This window comes from Pezoporus occidentalis, unplaced genomic scaffold (assembly GCF_034315485.1).
Source record: "Pezoporus occidentalis ecotype Australia unplaced genomic scaffold, CSIRO_AGI_Poc_V1 ctg55, whole genome shotgun sequence".
Lineage (NCBI taxonomy): Eukaryota > Metazoa > Chordata > Aves > Psittaciformes > Psittacidae > Pezoporus > Pezoporus occidentalis.
Genome location: NW_026915888.1, coordinates 3,498,689 through 3,520,701, shown reverse-complemented (window position 1 = coordinate 3,520,701; position 22,013 = coordinate 3,498,689). Strand labels below are relative to the sequence as shown.

The window sequence follows — 22,013 nt, the reverse complement described above, 5'->3', positions numbered from 1 at the left end:
AACCCCTCCTCCCTCCATGTGCACTTACACCTTTGGGGTCCCCTCATTCCTTCCCATCTGCGTGGACAGGGTGCTTCAGAGCAGCACTACAAGTCGCAAGGCACTTGATTGGTAATTAACCTGGTATAATTATAGCTGGCTTATGTGAGGGATGCGACTGTATCTATTGTAGTTAGATCGTGACAGTGCTGTTACTTTGTTTAAGCTCCATTTTTCAGTATCATTTTCCAGTTTCAGATTCCAGTGTGACCATCATAACACTTGATGGGCTCACAGCTGGCAGAGGGGCTTTTAGCCTGCTCACTGTATGGCTCTGCTTTTACTGCAGTGCCAGGTCACTGTTTTGGAGCTCTTCAAGATTCATACTGGCTTAAAGAGAATTGCTCCTTATAAAGACAATGCTTAGCTGTTACATAGTACAAGCTAGCAGGTCTCAGCCTTGGTCTACATCTGTGGTGGGATACTGCATGGGCAGCATCCTGCAGACAGCAATGGGATGGATTTCCATCCTCTTCATGGCTGCAGGCAATGCCAGCTGCAGTTTGTCCTGCTCAGCCCTGCTGCAAACACTTCCTGTGTGAGTGTTGTTATTACAGGAGGACACGTGAAACTGAGATCTGACCAAGGAAGAGTTTCAGTCCAGTCTGAGCCCTCTGTGAACCAGCACAGGCTAATGCATGGCTGGGAAGTGGTGTACAAAACGTTCCTTCTTTCCTATCCTCTGCAGCACTAGCTCTGAGCGTGCCATTGTGGATCTCTTAAGCATTATGGAAGGTGTTTTACAAGCTTATTTAGGTTTCTATGTCACTTGGGGTGATGCATTCCCAGGGCTTGCCTGAATATAAAGCAGTGGCCGTGCAGGATGCTCAGTGTTATTCTGGTCCTGCTGCCAAGAGAAACAGCAGCGACCAACCCAGAAAGGATTGCACCATTCCATGGGCCAATGCACAAATATTTGTGCTGGTGCTTGGGAATGGGAATGGCACCAGGGGCTGCAGGCTCCTTGCACTGGCAGGATTCGCTGTGCCATCCATCCATAGCTCGCCATGTGATGGAGCATCGCAGCCTGTGCAGGCTGCCACTGCCACAGAACCTCCAGGGTCCTGGGTTCCTCCCTGGAGCACAGCCTCTGCAGACAGTGCTGAGCTCTAGTGAAATCCAATTGATATCTCAAGGCGAACGTCAGAACTTTGCCTGGCAACAGCCATCAGGGGCTGTGCACAGCACCCTCATCTCTGTGCTCTGCAGATCGGGCTGTCGGGGTGCAGCTGCCTCTTTGCTCTCTGTTCGGCGCTTCCCTTTGTGCTCTGCCCCAGATAACTATTTTTATACACTTATTTAAACTGCTTGCTCGCTGTCTGTCACACGGTGCTCAAGAAGGGAGCAGAAGATGGGACCATCACCCATCAGTCTCATTCAAATCCCCCCCTAAAACCAACCACAAGCATTGAAAGAAACAAACCCCAAACCAACAAACCCCGTCTTGACATTAGCTGAGATTTACAAGTGATCCCAGGTACCTCTGGGACAGAGGGAGCTTTAGAGATGCTCTGCAAGCAGCTTCCAGAGCTGAGCCCCAGCCCTGGCAAGAGCATGGACAGGAAACAGCCTCACTTCATGACGGCACATATGAGCTATCAATATAAGCCCCAGCAACCTGCACAGGAGTCGCTGGCACCTGTAAGCTCTGCCATAAGGCTGAAAGGCAAATTCTTTCTTGCTCTAGTCACCTCCAGGTGTTGTTCCCATGGGCTATGCTGCCTGACCTAGGAAGTGAGCAGGGAAGGATCAGGCTGTGGTCTCCCAGAGGAAACTCTGCAGCCCTGAGCTGGGTTTGGCACAGCTGTAGGAGCCGTCCTGATAGAGCTGCAGGCAGAAAACCAAACAGTTCTGGGGCTTTGCTTTTCATTCGGGCTGGGTTTAGCTTGGAGGAACTGAGGGAGCCCGCTTAGTGTGAGCACAGAGCAGCCACAATGGGATGAGAGGGATGAGACAAGTGTAATGAGGGACCCAGGGTTAAGCACCCCAAGTGGGTTTTGCCATCTGAACTTCATCCTCTGCAACCACTGCAGCCAACTGGCTGGTGTTTTCATCCCGATGAATGAAACCTTGTGACTCGTTCATCACATGCTGGTGCTGGGTAACGTTTTGAGGACATTTTGGCTGGTAGAGGAGCTTTCTCATCGCTGTAACTCACGGAATGGAGACACTTCGGAGACATCAAAGAGCGTTTCATTCTGGTAGGAAACTTCAATATACTTGTACAGGCTTTTAATGCTTCCGTATCCAGTTGAGTGGCAGATTTGGACCAGGATCCTCGTCTCAGCTTTCCTGCACACGAGTGGCTGCAGGGTACCACTGCTGAGGGGTGCAGAAGGTATCTATAGGTTGGCTCAGATCCATGAGCCCAAGCGTGGGGAGGAGGCATGGGACTGGAGGATGAAGCTTTTGGGGGATTTGGAATTGGCAGCTGAATAGGTGCACCCGATGCATGGGGACAAGGATGAGCTGGTGGCGTAGCTCTGAGTAGGGGCCATTTCCAGCCAGCTGGGTGGTGGGTTTTGCTCTTTGGAACATTACAAACATGTAAAGTAAGTTCTTAGCACAGCCACTGAATTATTTATTGAATAATTCCTCTTGGCAATGGGCTGTTTTGCTGTAGATATTTCAGATACTTTAAATGCCTCTATTTGCAATTACAGTGCTTTTTGGGTAAACTTGGACTTTCAGGACATTGAGCTCCTTGTGAGCATTTCTCACTTTTTAGTGGATGCTTGCAAAGATCTTGAGTATTGCAAATGCATTTCCTTGCAAACACATTTCCTTGCAAACGCATTTCTCAGCAGCAGAGCAGAAGCAAGCAGAGGCCACTGCAGCTCCTCTGGGTTGCTTGGAGATTCCCTTTTGTCTGTGCCCTGCCTTTGGCATTGGGGTGCCGACGAGGAGGCTGGTGGGTCAGTGGCGCTGAGAATACACCAGGTATACACTTGTGTGTCTATGCACACACACATATAGAATCACAGAGTGGTTTGGGTTGGAAAGGACCTTAAAGCCCATCCAGTTCCAGCCCCCTGCCATGGACAGGGACACCCCTGGCTATGTGAGCTCAATCTGCTGGGAACAGTTCATGTCCCACTGCTTGGCTGAGCCCAACCTCAACCCAGAGAGGCTTTAGGAGGGGAACTGAAGTTTTCATCCATCTCCTCGTCTTCTGTGCCCACGCAAGCCTTGCGGAGGTTAACGGAGGCTGGCTTGGCGCCGTCTCCGGTTTTAATTACAGCAGTGATTAGGAATTCATAGCCCGTGGTCTCCCAGGAGCTGCTGCCCTGGCCAAGTTGGGGAAAAGTCAATGGTACCTGAGCTGCATTTAATGACAGCAGCTCCTCCCGGGTTTGCTGTCCCATCGTGTGCTTGCGGGAAGCTTGGAAAGAGGAAGAGGGTAGGAACACAACAGCGCTCCACAAGCAACCCACCAAATCCCCAGATGCCCTGTGCCAGCCTCTATGAACGCATCAGAAACGCATTCATCACTGCAATAGCTTTCATTTAAACTAGCAGATGGTTTCCAGTGATGCAGCACAATTAATACCCACCAGCTTTATGTGTTTGATGCTCCCTTACCCGCTGTAAATGGAGACTCTCCTGCAGTGACAGTCACAAGATGATTTGAATCCCTGTCTCAAAGCCGTCTGAACCTGTGTACAGACACTGCTTTTTGCTCTGCAGGGGAAGGTTAGGGACAGTGCTCCAAACTTTGCTGGGTGCTTCCTTGTGCAAATCTTCTGTCACCAACCCCCTTTCTGGAAGGAAACTACAAATCTCAAGGACATGGGGTTTATGGAGCTGAATGTGTGAAAACAGCTTTAACGGTTCAAAAGGCTCAGACTGATTCGCTTGAGTGAAACCCTTCTAAATCTGCCCCTCTGGATTGAGATGTTTCAGGTCCTGTGCACTCTGTTTCCTCAGTACATGAGTGAGCAGCCAGTGCCGTAGCCAAGGACACGGCTGGGGTGATGGGGGTATGGAGAGGAGCTGTGGGTCTGCAGGCTCTGAGCCATCCCGCGCACCCTGGCTGCGTTTCCTCACTGCAAACAGTTAATTCTCTCAGACACGCTGAAAAGCTGCTTATTTGGTTTGGGTTTAGTGCTCTCAAGTCAAATGTAAATAGCCCTTTTCTGGTGCCTGAATGTTGGGATAGGGATTAGACCTTTTGCCCAGTTTCCAAGCGAAATGAATGACCCGCCTGGTCCCTGTCCCGCACATTGTGGGCAGGGAGATAAAGGCAGCTCCAAAGGAGCTCTCCTTCCCGGGAGCCGATGTAAGGGTAGGAAGGATGTGATCGCATGGCTGCACAGGATGGGTGAAGTTTTAATTGCCTTATGCATACCCCAGCAGCGAGAGGCTGTTCCCACACTGGTTTATGTCACTGAAACTCCATTGACTGCACTGGAGTTACAGCATCACTTCCAGCAGGAAAAGATCAAAGTGGAACCACACAATAGTGCTGTTTGTGATGAGGAAAAGGCATAAATAAGCACTGTCCCTGTGGGATTGCCTCCTCACAAAGGCTGGTTCATGGTTCAGAGCCTGGTGTCGCTGCTGGCTACACAAGGGTTGGCTGCAGAAGCTCTCTTTACCCCAACCCTATGTGGGAAGCTGCCAGCCAAGTGGGGCAGCCCCAGGCTCCCACCCATGGCTATTCCCTCCCAGCAAGGATCCAGCACTTCTCCCTTTCTCCAAACTGCTTCCTTCAGTCCCCATCATTGGAGCAGGCTTGGATCCGGGCAGCTCCAAGCCCTGATCCTCTAGGAGACAAGCAGCCTCCATGGGTAGGAGGGTTCTGGGGTGTTTCTCTCCCATCTCGACTGTGCTGCTCCTCCCAAATGCACCTTTCCCCTTTCCTGGCCACCTTCCCAAGCAGGTTGGCTGCCCTGAGCAAAGCAAGTCTGGGCTCATCATGAATCACTTTAGGTGCAGAAATCAAGATGAACTGTTGCAGAAGGCATGATGGGAGAGCTTTGTAGTGCAGAAACGGGGTCAGTGACTGAAGTACAGGTCTCAGTCGAATTAAGAGGACTCAAAGGAGCTGGAAACTTCCTTTGACGGGGTAAGTTCACTCTGCTTCTGCTTCCCCACTTTCACTTACTAATGTAAGCTCAGTAGATCCCAGCCTGGTTTGGGTTGGAAGGGACCTTAAAGCTCCTCCAGCCCCAACCCCTGCCACGGGCAGGGACCCCTTCCACTGGAGCAGCTTGCTCCAAGCCCCTGTGTCCAACCTGGCCTTGAGCACTGCCAGGGATGGGGCAGCCACAGCTTCTCTGGGCACCCTGTGCCAGCGCCTCAGCACCCTCACAGGGAAGAGCTTCTGCCTAAGAGCTCATCTCAGTCTCCCCTCTGGCAGGTTAAAGCCATTCCCCTTGGCCTGTCCCTACCCCCCCTGCTGCCCCCCCCCCCCCCCCCCCCAAATTGTAGTGGTTGAGGTTAATTGTTTGCTGTGGGCTTTTGTTTGAGCAAACTTAAGGGCCTCTTCCAGAGCCCTGTGCAAGGGGTACCCCTGTCTGGGGCTGCTCTGTGCTGGCCTCCAGAGCTGCCTTGGCACAAGCATGGGGAAAGGCTGCGGGGAGGTGCTCCTGACCTTCAACATAACCCAGACACTGTTCCCGGGAGGAAAAAAGCTGGTTTGTGTTAACGTCACTGGTGCCATTGTGCAGGAAGCCCTGGCCCCTCATGGGAGTGAAGCCCCCCCGTTAATAACTCCGTGGCTCCATAGGCTGGAGCGAGGCCAGAGGGTGAGAGGAAAGGGGCTCCTGCACCAGAAAAGCTTCTTCTTTAAGGTCTTGACTGCTGTTAAAGTCATAAATAGAGCCGTGGGGCTTAACAGGAAACCTTAACTGTTTGGATCCCCTCCTCTGCAGCATCTGTTTGGCTTGTCCCTCGCAGGGCTGGCCGTTACTGGAGACTCCCTGGCAGGGAGTTGATACTGGGCCCTTACTGGTATTTACGATGCTGCTTGTGTGCTCAGCACCCAGCCAGGAGTCCCCTGAGGACAGTGTACCTTTGTACCCCAGGAGCAGTGGGATTGCTGCCCTGCCCCTCTCTCCGGGGTGCAAAGAGAAAACTAAGGTGTTTGGAATGATGCCCCATCAGCTGCTTGCCCTCTGCTTCCCCAGGAAGCAGCGCTCACTTTATGGGTCCAGCCCATTGCTCACAGCACTGTGATGCTGGCAGGTACAGAGGGAATGAGAGCAGAGTGTTGCCATCCTATCCCAAAACTTATCCCATTGCTATCTCCTCCATGCACAGCCCTTGTTACAGCAAAGGAGAAAAGGTTTTCTCTTTGCTTTCAGGTTCAGTGCCAGGGTCCCCATCAGCCTCACTGTGTTGGAGGGGCCAGGGCTCCAGCCCTTCCCACAGCAGGACCATGGTGCTGCCCGTTAGGGAATGCCCTGGCACCACGGAGCACCCGGAGGCACCGTGTCTGGTGTGGCTGCAGGGTGGGGGCCCTGCGGTGCCATGTTCCCATCCCGATACCAGCACTGCCTTATCTCCGCTCTGCAGTCCTTGCAGTTTCTTCCAGGAAACACTTCAGTGATGAAATGAAACTTCCTTGGTAAATCACCTGTTGTTTACCCTGATGTGCATCGTAAGGAACACAAGGTTGGGAACGTGAAGGTGGTGTTTCGGAGCTGTCTGCCTGGTGTTGTGCACACAGAGGCACACTGGCTTCGCTCTGCTGCCCATGAGCCGAGGGCTTGTGGCTGGACGGTGCTGTGCTGCCTGACTCTGTGGCCACCAGCAGCCCCTGTATTGCTCAGGGAAGCCCTGAGGGCTCAGTCATAACTGGATCCTAGAGCTCATCACAGCATCTTCCTGCTGCAGGAAACTCCAGCTGCATCACCCAATGCACACGTGTACTCGGTTGCCCTTCAGGAGCGAGCCGTCTGCTCCGGCTCACCCTTGTAGGGATGTTTCTTCCATCCTCCTATCTCTTCCATAGATGCTGTTCTCTCTCTGTTGACTGCTGCAGAGCAGCGTTTGCACTGCCCGACAAGGGCCGGCACCGGACGCTGCCCTGACCCATCCCTGTGGCTCTTGCAGAGTTCGCCGTGTCGCTGGCGGAGAAGATGCAGGCTCAGGAGCTGCTGCGGAGCCTGCGGCTGCCCGAGTTCGATGACCTGAGCCAGCTCTTCCGCAGCCTGCCCGCCTCGGCGCTCGTGGGCATCGGCGCCTTCGCCGCCGTCGTCGCCTACTGGTTCGCCAGCCGGCCCCGCGCCGTGAAGCCGCCCTGCGACCTGCGGATGCAATCGGAGGAGGTGGAGGTGAGGCCAGGGGCATCCCGACATCACTGAACCCCAGCCTGGTTTGGGTTGAAGGGACCTTAAAGCTCCTCCAGCCCCAGCCCCTGCCACGGGCAGGGACCCCTTCCACTAGAGCAGCTTTCTCCAAGCCCCTGTGTCCAACCTGGCCTTGAGCACTGCCAGGGATGGGGCAGCCACAGCTTCTCCGTTCAACCCATTCCAGGGTCTTACCACCCTCACGATGAAGAACTTCTGCCTTACATCCAACCTAAATCTCCCCTGTTTAAGTTTGAACCCGGACAATGCTGACATCGGACGTGCAGCGCGCTATGCCAGGGATCTCTCCTCTCCTTAATTCACCTTTATCTGTAACCTGGAAAACTAGAACACAGCCCATTGATTTATTCTCTTGGATTCCCAGCAACAGTTTGGTCTTAGCTTTGCCATGACCCAACGTTACAGGAGCTGCTACTGCACGGGAGAAACCACTGAAAGGCAGCCACTGATGGGATCAAATCGGCTGGCGCTTGTTTGCTGAGTCTGCTGATGCAAACTGTGTAATAATAGCAAACAGGAGACCCGAATCCATGCTCAGAGCCTGAGGACTTGTTAATTTTCATGCCTGCAAAGGGTTTTAAAGATTAATGGAGCTGCTCTGGTTTAAAGAGGAGAAATAAATCTGAAAATTGGCTCCATTTAAATGAATATCTGAAAGTGCGATGGGAATTTTTAAAGCTTTTTATGATGTCCCCTCTAAAATGTCACTGTAATTCCATCATCTTAAAATGATTGGAAGTATTTACACTTCCCCAGAGAGTTTTCCCCTGTGTTTAGGGCTTTAGTGAGGCTTTTTCTGGCTCACTTCACAGTCCTGCTTTGGTCACTCTGACCCTGCCCACTCTAAAACACCTCTATTGAACCCATGCACTTGGGTCTGCAGTCCTGTTCTTCCTGTTGGACCAGATGTCCTTGAGAAGGTGCTGTTGTACCAGCCCTGGGGATCTGTGGATCCCAGAGCAGTTTCTCCCCAGCACATCCCCACCCTGTTACTTATGGATTCACAATTCCTCCTTGGGAAATATCAACCATCACCTGTCCAGGTCGAAGGTCTCCACTGTTCTCCATGTTACTGGGGTGCCAAGGTGGATGTACCACCTCTCCCATCCCTTTGGGTGCTGGGGATGGAATATGGCATCCGTGGAGCATGCTGCTTTCTGGTTCGGGGTTTCCCCATCTCCTGCCCATCGGGTGGTGCTGCCTCACATCCTGTCACATCATGTCACGCAGGGCCTGGATGGAGCACGCCGGTCGGTGATCGGGGACAGCCCGCAGCTCCTGACGCACTACTACGATGATGCCAGGACCATGTACGAGGTCTTCAGGAGGGGCTTCAGCATCTCTGGTGAGAGCACAGTAGGAGCAGAGGAGGGGAGAGGCGGAGAATAACGCAGAGTCCCAAATGGTGAGGGAGGCTCAAAGGCTTAGGGAAGCTTAGAGAGTGTAGAGGCTGAGAGTGCAGGAGCCCATAAAAGTGTGTGTGTAGGTGCCCATTTGGACTTCAAAGGTTAACGGAGCATGGGAGACCCAAAAAAGGAGCGGGAGGCCATCAGAATGTGGGAAGCCACAAAACTGTAGAAATCAGTTGCAGAGGCTGAAAGAATGGAGGAGGCACAAATAGTGTGGAGAGGCTGAAAAAGTGCTGGAGTCCCCAGGGGTACAGGAGGGCACAAAGAATAGAGAAACAAGAGTGGGAAACTGAAGGAGATATGATTGCTAAGGAGAAAGGGAGACTAAAAGAGAACAGCAGGACAGTAAAGTACAGAAGCCTATAGAGTGTAGAGTCTAAGAGAGTTTGGGAGGCCCAGAAACTATAGAGGACCATTACATGTGGGATGAGGGTTATTATTTGCAACATGCATTATTTTGCCCTTAATGCCATTGAATTTTACTGTGCAGCCTCCTGGTACTGCAAGATCCCTTTGCTGCCACTGGCAGATACCTTAATGTCCTGAATTCTGCAGCGTCAGGAAAGCTCATCGTACATTATTCAGTTCTGGAGTGTTTCTGAATTCATTACACAGGGCTGATGCGGGTGTACAACTGTGGAACCCAACAGAGCTCTTCCTCCGCTGCAGACACTGATAGCTATTTCTCCTTGTTGCTGCCTTTGCATCAGTTACTCACACAGCTTATAGCCCTGTATCCCACAACAGGGCAGGGCAAGGGCTCTACCAGAAGCCCTTAGGGAAGCCGAGCATGGTATCAGTCCATCACCCTTACCCCACGATCGATGTTGTCATCAAAGAGCTCTTACACACTTGTGAGACCTCATTTCCCACTCTAAAAAGCCACGATGACTCTTCCCTCCTCTGCCATAACTATTTCTGTGTCTGCTGCTTATGATGTCCTGCCTTGTTGAACACAACAGTTTCACTGTCACATTACTTCTGGTGCCATCAAAAGCCTCAGTGGAATTGCAAATATTCCACCCTGCAGCACAGGGGTAGATAAATAACTCAGGAGGAGTTTGGAGGGATGGATCTCGTGCAGGTAAGCACTGTTAGCAAATAAATTGAGCATTTCCAATACCGCTCCTGTCACATAGTGCTGTGCATCGTTTCCCCCTCCTCCAGAGCAGGCTGGGCTAAAAACAGCAGTTTTCACTTTGAAGTGTTTAAATCAAAAGGCAGTGAAAGCAGTGGGAGCTGCTGTTTGGGATGGCAGCCCTTGGCAGACATGAATGCTTGCACTGCCTTCGGAGAAGGGTCTTTTAATGAGGCTGATGGGGGCAAACTGCCGCTGTCCCTGCTGCAGCCCAGGGAGGAGGATTGAAGGGGCTGGGGGATCCCAGCAGCTGGTCTCCATTAGCTGCACTCCTGTGAGCTCTGTCCCAGGAGTGAGAGTCAACCCTGGCAGCAACCGATTCACTCTCTGGGAGCTCTGCTGCATCCCTGCAGCGTGGTGCTGGGCAGCACCTTAACTGCATCATCTCTGCTTGTGTCTTCCAGAAAACGGCCCCTGCCTGGGTTTCAGGAAGCCAAATCAGCCCTACCAGTGGCTGTCCTACAAGGAGGTGAGCTGGGAATCATGGAATGGCTTGGGCAGAAGGGCTTTAAAACTCATCCAGGGTCTCAGCACCCTCACAGGGAAGAGCTTCTGCCTAAGAGCTCATCTCAGCCTCCCCTCGGGCAGGTTAAAGCCATTCCCCTTGGCCTGTCCCTACAGGCCCTTGTCAAAGCCCCTCTCCAGGTTTTATTTGCATGCACTGACTGGGAGGTTGCTGATGTGCTGATGTGTGAGGGCTGTTTCCCCAGCCAGGCACATCCCAGGTGTTATACAGGTGTGCTGGCTCTCAGGGACCACCTCAATGCCATTAGCACACACTTGACAGTGGCACTGACACACCCCAAATCCATGGGGCATTGCCAGCCAGAGGTCAGCTGCTAGTCAGCTACTGATGGCTCACCATAATGTAGAACACTGGGCTTTTAGATAGCAAACATGAGAATCTGAGAGCCTCCCTGCGCAAGCTCAGAGTCCACTTAGTCTGGTATTGCTGACGTTCATCTTTTATGTATTCTTTTTCTCTTCACATTCCAGGTGGCTGAAAGAGCAGAAGCCCTGGGTTCAGGCCTAATTCAGCAGGGCTGCAAGCCATCCACGAAGCAGTTCATTGGGGTCTTTGCTCAGAACCGCCCAGAGGTGAGGTTATAAACTCAATTGATGCTGTATTAATAATGTTCCTGGCTTGTGAGCTTGCTTTAAACTTGAGGATTGTTCTCAAGTGGGTTAAATCTGTTCCCATAGCCCCTTTCTCACCTTCATGCTCTGATGTCCTCCTGCAGTGGATCATTTCCGAGCTGGCTTGCTACACCTACTCCATGGTGGTGGTTCCCCTCTACGACACCTTGGGTCCCGGAGCCATTCGTTACATCGTCAACACAGGTAAAGACAGAATTGATGTCCTCTCAGAAATCCCTCTGTGGCTCGGAATCGTTCACTTTCCTTTGCTTTCCACAAGCCAGGCCAGTTTGCTCATTGTCTTGGAGTCACCTAAGAGGTTCCTGGGGAGCTCTGCGTCCCCATGATGGGTCTGCACTTCCCATGTGCCCAGTCATGCACAGTGGTGGATGGGACTGCTCTGGTGGCTGTGGGAATTACTCCATGGCCACCCACTCCTGTGCTGCTTCCTATTGTGCCTCATAGATTTTTTAGCCCACATGGTGATCAATTTTAGCACGTTGAACTGAATCCCAGCACAACCGTAGATGTCAGCTGCAGCTCTGGCACTGATTTAGATGAGACTAAATCGCAGTGATTTCCTAGGAGAAATGTTTGTTATGCTCTGGGTTTCCTGAGGTGAGTTTCAGCACTGATGCAATGCTACGAGCCAGCAGCCAGTCTGGCCTTAGGAAACAGATGTGAACAGCTTGTTCGGGGACTTTTCTTCCAGCTGACATCTCCACGGTCATTTGTGACAAGCCCGAAAAGGCCAGAACACTCCTGGACCACGTGGAGAGGAGAGAAACGCCGGGTCTGAGCTCCATCATCCTGATGGACCCCTTTGAAAAGGAGCTGACGGAGAGAGGGAGGCGTTGTGGAGTTCGCATCCAGACCATGCAGGAGGTGGAGGTCAGTGTGTGCTTCTTTCCTTTTACTCTGTTTTGTAGCTTCTGTAAGAAGCCAGTAAAACAAACAGGGACTTGTGAGCTGTGTGGCAGGTTCAGTGTCTGGAGAGCACAAAAGAGCAGCCTGTGGCTGATGATATTGATGCTCAGTGTGGCTGCCCCTTGGTGTGTAATTCCTTGTTGATTGGGGAGCCAACATTTCAAGCCTTCCTGCTCACAGAAGATATCACACACATGCTATTTAACCCTGGGAAGGGAGGCTGCTGTTTGAGACACTGCCCTCCTACATGTAGTTACAGCCTTACACTGATGCAACAGTCTGGATCCAGCTCAAGCAATCCAAGCTCTACTTAAACCAAGGATGGATTGCAGTTAATGCAAGAAGCTTTGGATAGAGAAGATGACTTAAGTTACCAGGCACAGATGTTTCTGCTGCAGCTCCCCCTGTCCCTCAGTGGGTTATTAGCAAGTGGGTTACACCACGGCAGTCAAAGTGGAAATCATCTTTGTTGCTTTAATCTCTTTCAGGACTGTGGCCGCGAGAGTCGCCATGTGCCTGTGGTGAGTGTTGATGTGCTGCTTCTCCCACTCACAGCTGCAGCTGGCTCCTATGTTTACTTCAGTGCCCAAGAGGGAAAGGCTTGCTCAGGACTGTCAGTACCATCCACTGGGATCATAGAACCACAGAACGGTTTGGGTTGGAAGGGACCTGCAAAGCTCATCCAGTTCCAACCCCCTGCAATGAGCAGGGACACCTTCAACTAGATCAGGTTGCTCCACATCCAGCCTGGCCTTGGATGTCTCCAGGGATGGAGCATCCACCAGCTCTCTGGGATGTGCAGCATTCGCTTCCTACCCTCAGTTATAGGGTAGGAAGAGCTGAGATAGTTCATCCTTGCTGAACATCTCAATGACACAGTAATTAAATGCCATTGTTGAGCCAAACTCAAGAGATACTCCTGGAAACAGCTTCAGAAAGTTGTGTCCTGCTGAGTATCCCCAGCATTTATCAGGAAATGAATAAATTATCTCAGGTTTTCCCACACACCTACAGGTAGAGATGCTGTCTTTGAAAATCCTAGCAAGACAAAGACTCCATCACAGTCCTCTTACATTAAAGCATGCCCTTTGTGCACCTGGAACAAAACATAAGGGAGGAATAGAGTCTGCATCAGCTGAAGAATCCTGATAAAGACTATAATGATGGTCTTTAATATATGCCAAGGGGAAGGAGCGCTTTTTATGGCAGTGTTGAAACAGAACTGGTTTGATCTTAAAGTTTATACAATGACAAGAGTCTGCCATTGACCTATCTGCTTTTGATTGATGTGATCTCCTTATTCTCCTTGTGCATTTCCAGCCTCCTCGACCAGAAGACCTCTCAATTGTCTGTTTTACTAGTGGCACCACAGGTAAAAAAAGAGACATTTTAATCTCAAAATCTTAGACTAGATTTTTAAATGAATTATTAATACCACCTTAATATGTGCCAACTTGATGTTATACTGATATAGCAATGATATTTCCATGCATTTTTAATGTTTAAGGATATATGTGTATATACCTGTCTGTAGGCTGCAAATTACAAATACTGGTATATTTATTTTTCACTTGCATTCCATGATGTACACTTCTGTAGAATCATTTTCCAGTTGTCTGGAAATCTGTGCCCTGTTTCATCCTCTGTATCCTAAGCACACCAGTGTCCCCAGCCCCAGCTTGCTCGTGTGCTGGCCATGGGGTACCACGCTGCTGGTACTCATGAGCCACTGGCCCCTTTTTCTCAGTGAGGAGCAGCATCGTTTCCCTGCCTGTTCTTAGCAGACACAGCTTTCCCCTCTCTCCAGACCCTGATTTTCATACAGTTTGCAGGAATTTCCTGCTCTTGAGAACTTACCTGCAGAAAGAGACCAAGCTCTTCCAGGTTCACCTCTGCTCCTGGTGTTGCCCAACGCTTGGCCCTAGCCCAAAGCATCCTTGATTTGGCCTCCACTGACCAAGGCAAGCAGAAGATGCTGCTTGACACCAAGCTGCCCTCCAGGAAGGGGAGCTGCTTGTGCTGCTCAGCCTGCAGAGAGCAAAGGCTGAAGATGAGGCTGGACAAGAGGAGACATCTTCATCTTCCACCTCCTGGAGAAGACCTGTACTGCAGGTCAGGTAGGCAACTGCTTTATCAACTCCAAATGCAAACTCAAAATGTGTTAAAAGGCTTTAGGGATTTTACCTTTGCTCTTAGTTTTGAGGTCCAGGCACTTCGGGGTACCCCAGGGCAGTGCACGGTGTGAAAGGAGCCTGAACTCTGCTCTGTCTTAGCACTGGGAATCCCTAAGAGGAAAAGATTGATCCCAGTGCAGGGTATGGACATCACAGCCCGTGGGCTGGGAGCACCGGCTCTGCCAGTGCAAAGTGGCAGGGCACAACCTGGAATGGCAGGAATCCAGAGGAGCTGTGCCTGCAGGCACAGTGGGGCACCATGTGTTTGTGTGGCTTTTAAAGGGCAGAGCAGTGATTTCTTTTCAGGTCATGTTTTTGTCAATATTTTTAGTTCTAAATCAGACATTCTGACCAGAGAAGGGGTTTGGTTTTTCTGTTCCCAAACGCAATCTCCTGGGCTGGCTCCCGACTTTGTGCTGTTCTTAGGAACATGCCTGAAGTTACAGAAATAGGACAACCAGGGAGCATTTTGTTTTCTCCCATCCGAATCCGAGATTCCTTATCCTGCACATCATTTCCTAACAAAAACTCACAGAGCAATGCTTTGTGAGCCATCAGCCCAGCCTCTGCTGCTGGAGGACTTTGCACATCACTTCATGCCTTTTCCAGGGGTTGTATCAGCGCTCTGATCTGTCTTCCATGTTGTGTTTTGATCTAAAAGGTTTGGCTCTTTATATAGCACATGCCAAGCTATTTTTAATGACCAGATTTAGACTTTTCTTCCAATGGATGTGTTCTCAAGGGCTTTTTCAGTCCTCAAAGGCTCTAAATCCTTTTGTATGATGTGAAACAAACCTCAGCTGGAGAGTTTGTAACCTGGAAATTGTAGAATGGGAAATAATTTCAGCTGTTTATAAGGAACCCCAGAAGTGGTCTTTTATTGTCTGCTTTTCTTTGATAGGATCAGATGCCCAAAGGCCTGCCCTGGGAGAGGCTGACACTGCTGAGCTCAGATGACAAGATGTCAAGACCAGCTTTCATTGTGGTACCCAGGAATCATCAGCACTCAGAAGTGGGCCAGAGGCACAGAGATGCCCCCAAACCATCAGAGAAGCAAGCTGTCATTTCCTCAAGGATCCACCTCGAACCCATTGGATAAAAACTGCTTCCCAGCGTTTCCTCACAGCCTGTCAGTGCATATCCCTGTGTGCTGGAGGAGAGGAGCGCCTGCATCCCAAAGTGCTGACGGATCACACCACTGAGTCAGTGCCGGAGCTGCTGCTCGGAAGACCCATTTAGCAACATGGAAAAGGTTCTTCTCTTGCTTATGAGAGCTGCCAAACCAGCCTGGCACCAAGACAAGGAGAAACTGCCATACCCGGGCTACTACCTGGCCCTGTTCCGTAACGGGACACTCACAAAGAGTGTCTGGATGAGGGAATTCATGCTTGAGAGCAGTGCTACAGGTCTGGCATTGATTTATTTTAAAGGGAAAGCAGTATCACTGCCAACCTTTTAATCTCAAAGTGGTAGTTCTGGGAAGGGGCTCGTAGCAAGAGGGATCCCTTTTGTTGGTTGCTCTTACAGCTACTAAAGAAAGTTGGAATTTGCAGGAATCCCCCATCCCAAAGAGCTGCAGCTCCCATGGGAGCATGGTTTGTTCTGGAACACCTCTGTCTTTGATGCAGATTCAGTGCCTCTGCTCAAAGCACCATGGCACACCTGCAGCAGTGTGAGCATCATGGGTCCTTCCTCTGTGTCCTGTTTGCAGGATCCTGGACAGGCTGTGGTCTCAATGGTGCCAAAGCAGATCAGTGGTGTTAGAGGTGGGATGATACAGGAGTCTGAGTTAAAAGCACCTGGGAAGCTGTGACTGCCCCATCCCTGGCAGTGTTCAAGGCCAGGTTGGACACAGGGGCTTGGAGCAAGCTGCTCTAGTGGAAGGGGTCCCTGCCCGTGGCAGGGGTTGGAACTGGATGAGCTTTAAGGTCCCTTCAACCCAAACCAGTCTGGGTTTCTATGAAATCTTCCAGGAGAAGGCTGCAGAGCTGTGCCAAGGTGCAGGAGCCAGATCTGCCATTGGTATAGGTGGTAGGCACAGTTTTGAACTTACAAGCCAGTACTGAGCACATCCTCCTCACTGTGTGTGACCTGCTGGTGCCAACATGGAAGAACTTGTGTTATGCTGCGAGAGTCCGGCTATGGATAGAATTGCCAGGGCTGAGCATATGTATTTGGCTAAATACAACTAACAAGTGGTTTCTGGATCAAGCAACATTGGTTCATGGAGCTTTCCTGACATCTGGATCCATGTGTGCTGTGAAAATAAGGGCCTGTAAATGAAACCTGCCTGTATGAGCTGGTGCTACAAGCCTGAGGTACAACACGTTGGGGCAGGAGCCTAACCTAACATCATGTCAGCCCCAGCTTCACCTCCAAGCTTCGGATGAGGATGAATATGAGAGCAAAATATCCCCTGTGCACCCTGTTCATCTGCAAGGATTTAGGACCGAGTTGCTCCCAGGCACTTGGGACACCAAGCATGGGGTTTCAGTAAAATACACTGTGTTCAAAACATCCTGATTTAGTGCAATAAATGCCTGCAATGATGACTACTTCTGCTTGGGCCTTTATTTAACTATTGGCACAAAGCTGAGTAGAGGCAGTGACAGGGAACAGGCAGGGCACAGGGATCAGCAGCGAGCTGGGCTGTGCCACGTGGGTGCCAACAGACCCCAAACCAAGAGGATTAAGAATATCTTCCTGTGCTGAAACCAGTTCACAAAACACCGCCGCTCCCTTCCTAATCTGAGGAAACCAGGGCGAAATCTCTGCTGGGTTATCGTTCTGTTGCATCCATCATTAGCTGTAACAGGATTGCAGAGCTCCTGGGGTATCCCAGTGCTGGGGCTACGCAAGGTACCTACGGGCAAAGCTCCTCTGATCAGCTTCCGCATGGCATAGCAGGAGCTACGCTGCAGTGGCGTGATTGAATTAAACCAATCTGCTTAAAAGCACGCTGGGGAGAGAGAGGCTGGCTCCGTAATCTTGATTCGAGCTGACCTGCACCTTCTTTTCAGCAATAAACCCTCTGAGGGTGATGGAAAGGGACAGTGCTGTGGCAGGAGGATGTGCAGAGTCCTCTGAGCCAGCACTATAAGCAGGGAGTTTCGGATGGAACCCTTGGCTCTGGGTGGTGGAGATTTCAGTGTCTGCCGCTTGACAAACCCAGTATTTTGGTGTATGAACAGATATGAAATGCAGAAGAGAGAAAAGAGGGTGAAAAGGCAAATACTGACAGTGTGGAGGTGAATCACTGCAGGCGCAGCGCCCAGCACTGCACTGGGATGTGGCTCCCTTATGGGCTCAGTGCTGTCTCCACCTCTGCTCTGCTGCTGGCAGCATTAATGACTTCCCTTAATCACAGTCTCACAGGGCCTTCTTGTAGCCTGATTTTTACTGTGTATTGCCCGTTTCCTGCAGGGATAACAGGGTTATCCAGTGCATGGGCTAGGTAAGAGCTTGACAGCTTTTTAAATGGGCTTTCTTGGTACTGAAGATCATTCTTAGCCAAAATCTGTGTGAAAGACATCCCATTGGAGAGGCTGGGAGCAGCCAGCGCGGTCTGACAGCCGTGCTCATCGAACTGCTCCATCCGAGCGCTCTCACAAATTGCAGTTGGGCTGTTTGTGATGGAAAGTGTTGTTCAGTCTCCAACAGAAATACTTGTGCTTACGGCATCACTTTATGACACTCTGAGTGCTGCACTAAATGCTGTTGGTGCAGGCCACTGCACGGAGGTGACTGAGGAAGTTACGGTTTCAAATGCAGAATTTAACGGTTTAACCATTTCTGTTGCCTTTTTTTTTGTTGAGCTTTTGGAAGTTTCCCTGCTGCTCATCTGCCAAATCTCTCTCTGTTTCCCACAGGGAACCCCAAAGGTGCCATGCTGACCCACGGGAACGTGGTCGCGGACTTTTCGGGCTTTCTGAAAGTGACGGAGGTGAATACCCTGCTCTAGAAAACACTGCCCCATGCAGGGGGTTGGGGGGTTAAGCTGTGTCCTGCATGGGCTTTGTGGAAAGGAAAAGTGACTTTTCAGATGAGAGGTGAAATTTCTCTTACTCGCAAGGCCAAATCCATAGAAACGGGAGCGAGTCTGATCTTAGAGCACTGCAGGGCATTAAATCCCCTGTCCAGCACTGGCTCCCTGGCTCTGTAGGGCACAAAGTGCTTCTGAGGAGCAATGTTGGCTCGTGCAAACCAATTCATTGACGCCTTTCGAAGAATAAGGAGAGCAAACAAGCACTGTGCCAGTGGTGCTTGGAAAAGTGTAGAGGGTCTGCTTGTGCTCTTTGTGTCCCACTGTGCCCACACAATGTCCTCACTCACTTAAACCTCTCTGCTTATAAAGTACATATGTATATATATAAAAGAATATAGAAGTTTTTTACAAGAATGATTAATTTCATTGGTACCAAAGTATATCTTACTTTCTGTAATACCTGTTAAAAAAGCATAGCACTGGCCAAGTACCTGTATAATGTTCTAGGCAATGCATAAACTCGTGTTTAGAAATGATACAGGAAGCAGAATTGCTTTAGCACAGCATGCTAAGGACCTAACAAATACACTGAATCTATTTTTTGTAGTAAACAGGCAATTCCATAAAGCAGTGATGTACACACGGGTGGACAATAAGTCACCTTCTACCCTTTGCTGGTGTTACTGTTGGTGGTGAAAATGCTGCAGTCTAGTTATCCTAATCCTTGAACTTTCGTAGATTTCCAGACCTGTATTGTAAGGAATGTGATGTGAGGAGTCCCTCTGAACTCATGCGTTCGAGTATTTGCGGGGTTGTGACTCCAGTAATTCCCAGTATGAAATGCCAACAGCTTGCTGCAGCCGGCCCTTGGGCTTCACAGCACGGAGCTGCCATTGGCATCAGAGGCAGTGAGATGCTCAAATGAAAGCTGGTGCATATAGGTCTGAGCTTCAAAGGGCAGGACCATTTATGTTGGAAGAGAACTGGTTTAGAGGGAGCTGGGGCAACTCAGCAGCTTCCAGGACTGGCCCACAGAAATGGATTCAGTGTTTGTTGATGGCACTGAGATACTTTGGCAATGAGATACTCTGATTACTCTTGGAGGTATCAGATGGAGACAGAAGTCTGGTGTAAGTGGCTGCACATCCAGTCCCCAGAGTGGTGCTGGTGGGAGTGCAAATGCCTGTAGCCGACCCACACAAGTAGGGCAATGCTAACCACAGAAATGCAATGGAGCAAAATGGAACAGATTTGGAAGCAGTAAATCACCAAAATCAAGATACATAAAGCTGAGAAGAGCTGCAGATCTGCTGCTCACACACTCCTGTGCCAGTTTTGCTTAGTTCAGGGATTCTGATCAATAGAACAGTTTTTGAAGTGACCCTAGAGCTCTTATAAGGCTGTTCTCAGATGCTAAGAAGCTGTTTTCATTCTGCATTTAACTGGACACCTGTGCCAACTGTGAGGCACTATTCAGTGTCATCGCTTTGGTCTGATTTAAAACAAAACCATTTATGATCTGGGCACATAAAGCAGTGTTAAAAACAAAAGCAGCACAGCGAGTGATGCTAATGGGTTTACATTCCTGTGCTTGCAGAAAACGAGGCCAACCTGAAATAATGTATAATCAGATCTGCAGCTCCTAATGGCTTAATTCAGGCTGACACAGGAAATCATATGAAATGGGATGCTGAAAACACCCATATTGTCAATCACGTTTGACTTCACTAGGTAACGGGTGGGAGAACATCCCACAGTCTGACTTGCCCAGATTTAACTCCAATAAGATATTCCCTAAGGAAGTATCTCCTGTGCCTCCCTTCAGTGCCGTGTCCCAGGCCATGGGTTATCCATTCCATCACAGCAGTGGAGATAAAAGTGGGTATAAACTGCTAATACTGTGGGCTAATAGATTTTATACCCATTTTCCTCTAACCACTGGCCTTGGGGCAAGTTACTGGGTAATCAGGCTTTCAGGTTTTCTTATCTGTAATGTTCTAGCAAGCCTTACCCTTGGAAAGGCAGGCAGTAAAGCAGGTAGGGCATGGGTTGAGTAAGGCTCCCGGGGCCTGTGTTTGTTCCAGCCTGTGAGAGAGTTAAAACCCTGGCAAACTGAAGACTTTGGTAACTATTTCTGGCGTAATTTGTCCAGCTTTCCCCCCTCCCCACACCTGTCTGTGGGGCACTGATAATGCCCTTAAAATTCCACTTTAATCACTTCAAATGACAAGAAACACTAACAGAAGTCATTAATTTTTGCAGCTGAAAAACAGTCATTAATTTTTCCCACCTATTCTGATTCAAACCAATGATTAACCAAAGGAAAAGGAGGAAAACAAAATGATAGCTTTGACGCTAGTAACACTGTGATCTCCGCTGGGCTCCGTGCAATGGGGAATAGGGATGCGCTGCGGAGCATTCCCGGGAGGCTCCTGCAGGTTTGCACCAGGATCCTGCGGGTCTGCGCAGAGCTGAGGGCGCGAATCCTGGTCTCGGCACCTCCTGGTAGAAAGCAATGGATAAAATGGGATTCTCTGTCAGGGTGAGCCTCCGTTTCCAGCGTGAGCTGTGTGGATGCAATGCGCCTTCCGCCACGGAGAGACCTCTCCGCTGCCCTCTGTGTACATCTCCGTGCTCTTTACTCCTGCTAACCGAGCTTCATTGACGCTATGGCTTAACGCTTCACTTTGTGCGCTGCTCCCTTCCTCTCTTGACAGTCTTTACCCTTTTGCTCCTCTGGTGCCATTTTTCTTTTTATTGTTTTATGACTTTCTTGTTGTCTTCCTGTCAGTGTTTCTTTCCTTTCTGTCTCCCATGCCCTTCACCTGCAGAAAGTGATCTTTCCGAGACAGGACGATGTGCTCATCTCCTTCCTGCCTCTGGCTCACATGTTTGAACGAGTTATACAGGTAAGAAACCTGCCTGAACTGACGAGGCCTCGTGGGGCTCCTTGTGTTTTCTTCCAGAGTCAGTGGTCTCCTACTTGTGAGGATGTACACATTTCCTATTTGCCTTTAGCACACATGTTTGAGAGAATGGTACAGGTAAGGTCCTGGTGTCAGTGGAAATCATCCTTTTCCACACCGAAAAAATCCCTATAAAATGAATACAATACTAAATAACCAGCGATGTCCTGTAGCACTAAAAAAGCTTGTACTCCAGAAGTGCCATGTGCATAACACCAGGGCCCCATCTCTGCTCTCAGTGACCTTGCCGTGAGTTCAGAGCAATTCCAGGACAGCTTCCCAAGCTCTTCAGCTTACGCTGGTGTCTTTGAGGTTGGAAACCAGCCCTTTGTCCATGAGCAGAAACTGCTACTTGCACAGTTCTGGGGGCAGCTTTTCAGAGCACTTTGGGATGAGGTATCAGGGGAGCAAGAGGATAATTTTGTGCCATTTTCTACATCAGCTCAAAGCCTTTTATTGCATAAATAACCAGCTCTGCAGAAAACTTGCAGACACTGAGAAAGAGGAAACCAAGATGGTGATGTGCCACTCGTGATCCTCCTGGCAGGGCAGCGTTCGGTGGGCATGAGCTGGTCCGTGTCCCCTGGAAACAATGGCAAACAGCAGTGCTGACTCAGGCCAGCCTGAGAACTGACTTCTCTCATCTCCTCCCGAAAAGCCAAGTGAAGATCTGTGCTGCAGTCGGGCTGTCAGGCACACCCGCTGAGATGATCACATCGGTTCTCCTGGCCTGAGAACCTGCAAACTAAAACCTGGTCCAGTGCGTGCAGGTTGGACCCGGATTCAGTTGCAGCTCTGTGCTTTCTCAGGGGTGATTGCTTTTGAGCCAGACAAGCATCCGAGTATAAACTCTGCTTCTTAGTTAACACCGGTGCCAGAAGTAATATGTTCTGCCCTGTTAAAATACTTGCAAATTGGAAGT

The 22,013-nt window shown here is 50.1% G+C and overlaps 1 protein-coding gene across 6 annotated transcripts in view; it reads left to right on the top strand.

Moving 5' to 3' along the window:
- The window catches only part of ACSL6 (acyl-CoA synthetase long chain family member 6), a 47,018-nt gene that overhangs the window by 10,527 nt on the left and 14,478 nt on the right, over nt 1-22,013 (top strand). For 2 of the 6 annotated variants that reach the window (XM_062638127.1, XM_062638126.1), the window contains exons 2-11: nt 7,099-7,319; nt 8,586-8,700; nt 10,307-10,371; nt 10,899-11,000; nt 11,144-11,243; nt 11,752-11,930; nt 12,455-12,487; nt 13,287-13,338; nt 18,010-18,083; nt 20,957-21,169. In XM_062638127.1, the coding sequence (XP_062494111.1) occupies nt 7,099-7,319; nt 8,586-8,700; nt 10,307-10,371; nt 10,899-11,000; nt 11,144-11,243; nt 11,752-11,930; nt 12,455-12,487; nt 13,287-13,338; nt 18,010-18,083; nt 20,957-21,169 (1,154 nt within the window). Of the gene's footprint in view, nt 1-1,876; nt 2,241-5,086; nt 5,108-7,098; nt 7,320-8,585; nt 8,701-10,306; nt 10,372-10,898; nt 11,001-11,143; nt 11,244-11,751; nt 11,931-12,454; nt 12,488-13,286; nt 13,339-18,009; nt 18,084-20,956; nt 21,170-22,013 lie in introns of those variants that run through there. The other 4 variants (XM_062638128.1, XM_062638131.1, XM_062638130.1 and 1 more) reach the window with 4 other exon arrangements.